Source organism: Lathyrus oleraceus, chromosome 1 (genome assembly GCF_024323335.1).
Source record: "Lathyrus oleraceus cultivar Zhongwan6 chromosome 1, CAAS_Psat_ZW6_1.0, whole genome shotgun sequence".
Taxonomy (NCBI): domain Eukaryota; kingdom Viridiplantae; phylum Streptophyta; class Magnoliopsida; order Fabales; family Fabaceae; genus Lathyrus; species Lathyrus oleraceus.
The window spans coordinates 104855633-104861591 of record NC_066579.1 but is presented as its reverse complement, the minus strand read 5'-3'; the positions used below and the strand labels follow the sequence as shown (position 1 = coordinate 104861591).

Here is a 5959-nt window from a genome sequence, read left to right as displayed (position 1 = left end):
ATATTACGTATAGTTTGGGTTCAAATTAGGCATGGCCACCTAATGAAATTGTAATTTTCTTTTAAATATAAACTTTTTCATAATAACAAGAATTAATAGGTAAACTAAATATTTTATCATTTAGCATTATTATATTTTATTATTTTTAGTTAACCTATATTTTTTCAAAAATTATAATAATTTTAATGAATTTGCAATCTTAAAATTAAAAAATAAATTAATTAATATTAAAATTATTAGAAATAAAAATAATAAAATAAATTTAATAGACCGAAACGGCGAGGGCATGGATGCGGGTAGTCCTGCCCCGCCCCAGAGTAAAATCGGGTTTTCCACACTCACCCCACCCTAATTAAATCGGTTCTCTCCGTAAAATTCAGGGCGGGTGCCGAGTTTGGCCAGAGACAGGTTGTCTTATTTTTGGCCAAATCCTAGACCCCTGGTAAGATAATTAGATTCATTTTTGTTACAGGTTGTCTAAAATCTGAATACTGATTATTGAATAACATTATAACAATACTCATGTCGGTTTGCTTCATGCATAAGAGGTCCTTGATTTGAGTGGTGGGAAGTGATCTAGATGCTTCAATATAGAAAACCAATCAAACACCAAAGTCTTTCAAGCTTACTGTGTAGACCCCTCAAGAATGACATTTTAAATACAAACTACAGGTCATATTCATGATTGGTGGCCACCCCTGTTCCCTCCCATGAATATTACAATTTCTTCTGGAGTTCAAATAATTGAGCTTCTCACTATTTATGCAGCTTATCACATGTTACCCTCAACCATTGTGAATTGAATCTATAATAATTGAAAGTAGGTAAGTGAATTGCAGTGTGAATTTCATGAAGTGAAGTTAAGATCAAACATCTATAACCTCTGAAAGTTATGAGAGAAAATTAGTAAAGTGAATGATCAATGATGCAGTATGTGATAGTTCTATTCAAACTACAATACAGATGCTGCTTTCACTCAGTTCCAGTTTGTTGTCATCTTACTACATTTGAACTGTCCATCAAAAACAGAATCAGCAAAAATTAATTAGTTGTTTAGACTGAAATTTCAATGGCTTGTCTGGCTAGTTTCGAATGAGAGATGATAAATAACCACACAGCATTGATGGGACCCGTGATTATTCCTAATAATGTAAATTATTCCCCGGATCTAAAAAGTTAATGTCCCTAATAATGCAGGTTATTCTTCCTCTAAATTGAGGAAGTAAAATACTAAAATCTACAACTACTAGTATCTCATGAACAAGACCTGCATAATTAAAACATAGAAGAGTCATTACACGCCCAAAATCCACCTTGAATTTGTTAATTTAATAAATGCAATTCAAAGAACAGAAAATCTTGAAGGAGACAATGCCAGAATCGTAACTTATATTATCTATCAAATATCAATCAAGGGTAGGCATAGGTAACCACGGATAAGTAAAAAAATACACCATAAATCTTTGGCTCAATACGTGCATGGAACGGCAACTCAAAAATCTCAATCGTTGCACTGTATTTACAGAAGAAAATGGCATGCAAACCAGAAAATAATGAAGTGCACTAACTGATGTATGTGTCATGAAACAAGACCTTCCCGTGCAATACTGGTCACGCGAAGTACAGCTTGAGCACTTAAAGGAGAAAGATTTGACTGACAGAAGTTTTCCCAAGATTCTGTATTGGTATTTGGATCTTCAGTTATTGTCTCGGTCTTAGGATCTTCAGTTACTGTCTCGGTCTTAGGATCCTCAGATACTGTCTCGGTCTTAGGATCCTCAGATGCTGTCTCGGTCTTGGGATCCTCAGATGCTGCCTCAGTCTTGGGATCCTCAGATGCTGTCTCAGTCTCTAGACCCTTAGATACAGCAGCTGCTGGTATGAGATCGTGAAATTTCTCGTAAACATTTTGAAGCTCAAGAATTAGGGTTCGAGCTGCTTCTCGGGACTCAGGAAGCTGGTCACTCAACTGGGATGCAGCTACCTGAATCAATTTGTCAATGCCATATGTTTTTATGCCTTCTGCACCCTATCCAAACAAAAGAGAAAATATTAATGCTCCATATTTAGTCACAAAATTAGGCTGGCCGTATTGACTGTATTTTCAAGCTTACCTATAACTTCAACAAAGGCCTTGATCATTTTACACAATGACACAAAAAAATAAAAAAATAAAAACAATAACATATACTGTAACATATAACTAAGCTCTTTATACAAAATTTACAAATACATATAAGGTCATTATTATTACTAGCAGGTTAAAACAGATAACCATTAACCTTGAAAAATAATGCATGTTCCCATTAAGAAATTAATATTTTCAGGGCATGGCATCAATCACTTTAGACCTTTGATTTTTGATTCTTCACAATATTTTTCTATTTCATTTTCATATGTTAAGCAATATAATATATTAACAAAAATACATATATGATCATGATAAACCATTCCCAAATTAAATAGACATATAAACTTTCTTACATAATTTGGGACTGAAACAACTTTTATAAATTCAATCAGATGTCCAAAAACAATCATAAAAATTTATGGAATTTCAACATTAATGGTGCCCAATGTTCTTTCCCGCATCATTAATTTGCTACCAAAAATCTTGGTTTAGTTACTTTTCTTTTTGCAGCAAAGAAAATCATTTTATAGGACACAATTCTAGAATCAATTCTAAAGTACAAGATCAATATGAACAGTCATCAATTCTAGTAAAAGTCATAAAGGTTACTCATACCAGTTGTGGAACACTTCGAGAAAAGCACATTGATGCCTTTGCACGAACACGGGGATGCTTGTGCTTAAGGTATGGTTGCAATTTTGGCAACAACGAAATAGGGGAAATCCAATTAGTCATTGATATCAAGGCTTTTTCTGCTGCTTCACATACAAAGCGTTTGTCCTGTGAAGACTTGAGAAGAAGCTGTAATAGCTGCATCCACCATATGGAACATGTCAATTTACAATCACAAGTGTATGATGGGATTCCATAATGCTCAGGGAAGCAAATTTAAGAGTACGCATAAGGAATTCTGACATACCAGAGGATCCAGTGAATCTATTATAAGATCACTATATGCAGAGAAAATGTCAGCAGATGTCATAACGGCCGTTTTAATAACAGCACTCCTGGGACTTTTCAGGGCCTTAGCAATTTGTGTAATCACACTCCCCCTGTTTATCATATAGCATATGAACAATTTAATATTTAACAAAACCAAACAAAAATCATAGTGTATTAAGCAATGATATTTCAGTTTAAAAACCATCTTTCACTCTGAAAACATTAAGAAAAAAGTTCAGTACTTACAGAATATCAAGCATTGCTTCCTTATGAAATATAGACAATCGACGTACATTATTTAGAGTATCACAGACCAGGACCCAATCCTTCGAGTCAAGTGCGACTAAGAGGGTCTGCAACAAACCAAATAACTAACTAACATAGGTGTCGAATTTATGTTATATAAAGCTAAAAATCAAGTTAAATGAATAAAAAGAATGGGAAAAAATAAAACGCCCATGGTATACTAATTTTAACAGTTATCACCTAATCAAACCCATCTAGTCCCATACCCAAAAAAGATGAATAAAAAATACCTTGAGACAAGTATCAATATCTTCTACATCGTTCAAGTTCTTGGATTCAATGTATTCTATTTCTACAATTCCAACCTCTACAACAGAATCCACAGGGACAGCCTGATTTCCATTAACATGTGGGGAAACCAAAGCGGGACAGTTTTTCTTCTTTTGACATTCTTCAATATTTTCATTAGCATTGTCAACCGGAGGCTTTGTCAAACATGTCTTACCGGAGCCCTCGCTCTTCCTTTCAGTTACAGGAATGGTATTTAGGTCCTTAAGTGCTGTCTTGGACATCCTTGTCAAATATAATCTGATATCAAAAACAAAGACAATCAATCAAATTCAACACTAACAGACATTCAAACCACCATTTATTTAACTTTTGGAAAAAAAACAAGTACAGAAAAATAAATTGGATTTGACAACAAAAACAAAAGTTTTAAGTCAAGATCTCTGAACTCGACAACAAATAAGCAATCCCAAAGAGAAAAATTAACACCATAGAACAAAAAAATGAATTAAACCATATTGGTTTCCCATGTCTCTCCAAATTACAACTGGAACATCATTACTCTTATCTGAGTTTTAATTCAAGTTATCACAAACACAGACACACACATATATATATATTGAATTTCCATGACAAACAATTACTTCAAAAGTCAATTCCAACCTTAGAGCTGAACTTCCACTTCAAATACAACACTCGTAGTCAAGATCTGACATCAACAATGGGAAAAAATCACGAAAATAACCTTTACAAACCACGGAACAAAAATTGATCTATTCACTACTAGCTTTCCATATCTCACCAAATCAAAATTCACAATTACAACACCATTGCTCTTATTTCCTAGTGCTCAATCTCAGATATCATGAATACAAACACAAACATATATTGAAATTTACGCAAAAATCAATGATTGCAAAAGCCAATTCCAATTCCAATCTTAGAACTGAAATTCCACTCCAAACACAGCACTAAAAAATACAGATACACTTCAAATCACCAGAACAAAAATAACAAAGCAAAATCACAAGCATTATTACACATAATTCAACTCAAAAACCAAAGCGATTAAATCACAATTCACAAACTAAAAACACACAAAATCGATTTTAAAAACAAAAATCAACAGATTCAATTTGAAATCCAAGCAACTTAGTAACAGAACTAAATCTCCCAAAAAAATTATTAAAAAAAAAAATCGGTACTCTACAATTACAAAATCAAACAGCAAGATCTCAGCGTGAATTGCAGTAAACAACCAAAATCTGCATGAACAATCACACTAACATTACAATCCTAAATCAAACTACAAGCACGAAGCATTCGATTCGAAATTCAGAAAAACGATAAATCGAAAGAGTAATAACAAATTACAGTGAATCGTACGGATCAGAAACGAAAATATAGAGAGTAAGAGAGAGAGTACCAGATGAAGAGAGAGGAGAGAATGCAGAGAGAACGAATTGAAAGAGTGAGTCAACACGGAGCAGTGTGAAGAAATGAAATAGAAAAGAGTGGGATTTGAGTATTTTAGAGTAACCGACGAGTGAGGAGAAGAAGAGAGTATAAAACGACGGCGTATTAAGTGGAAACGGACCAAAGCCGGCAAAATTAGAGGGTTAAAATAATAAATAGGGGTTTTTGACATTTGCATGTGAATCTCATATGGGTACCAGCGGAATCAGGTGAACCAATTTATTTCTTTTTTTTTTCTTTTAAATTTCTTTTATCATTTTTTTTTAAATAGTACAATTTATAATTTATAATTTGTAATAAGACAAGAATAGTATAATGTGTAATTAATGTGCTTACTCTGAACGTTTTTATAATTACCATGGTTCATTCAAATTTTGAAATTGGTTTTGATAGTTATATGGTGTTGAATGTTAATTTTGAAATTAGGTGTTTCTCCAACAATCAATGACCCTTCAACACAAGAAAGGTGCAAGTTTTTAGTTTTGAAATGATGCTTTATCATTTTAGATCAAGATTAACTAATTGATTGATAGTGTTAATGTTTTGATGGGATTTGTCTCTTTGTTTGTAAATTAATTCAACAATATCTTTTTAATTGTCGTATTAACATAGAGATTTTATTTTTATTTTACAAAAGTTAAAGTCAATATAGTATTAATTAATAATTATAATTTGTTTATAATATTTTAATTTATTTATAATAAAGAAAAAATAAAGTATAAAAATATAATATAAAATACTAAATCTATTGGTTGTTTTAATATATATTTATTTATTTATTTATTGTTCTGTTCGGGAATCATAAATGGATGAGTTGAAAAACGGATAATTTTGAATGGTGACTTTGATCTCCTTTACGGTGGTGCGGAGTAGACT

The 5959-nt window shown here is 32.5% G+C and overlaps 1 protein-coding gene across 2 annotated transcripts; it reads right to left on the bottom strand.

The window, feature by feature from the left end:
* Positions 1 to 1359: 1359 nt before the first annotated feature.
* LOC127119861 (uncharacterized) lies at positions 1360 to 5264 on the bottom strand. Of its 2 annotated transcripts, XM_051050222.1 has the most exons (7): positions 5034 to 5264; positions 4271 to 4316; positions 3610 to 3907; positions 3320 to 3426; positions 3051 to 3183; positions 2747 to 2941; positions 1360 to 2029 (listed from the first exon to the last, which is right to left on the bottom strand). In XM_051050222.1, exons 3-7 carry the CDS (start codon positions 3889 to 3891, stop codon positions 1580 to 1582), a joined length of 1167 nt encoding a protein of 388 aa, XP_050906179.1. In that variant the 5' UTR covers positions 3892 to 3907; positions 4271 to 4316; positions 5034 to 5264; the 3' UTR covers positions 1360 to 1579. The 2 variants fall into 2 exon arrangements, with proteins under 2 accessions (XP_050906179.1, XP_050906170.1); XM_051050213.1 differs by lacking the exon at positions 4271 to 4316 and having other exon boundaries at positions 5034 to 5263.
* Between the last annotated feature and the right edge of the window lie 695 nt (positions 5265 to 5959).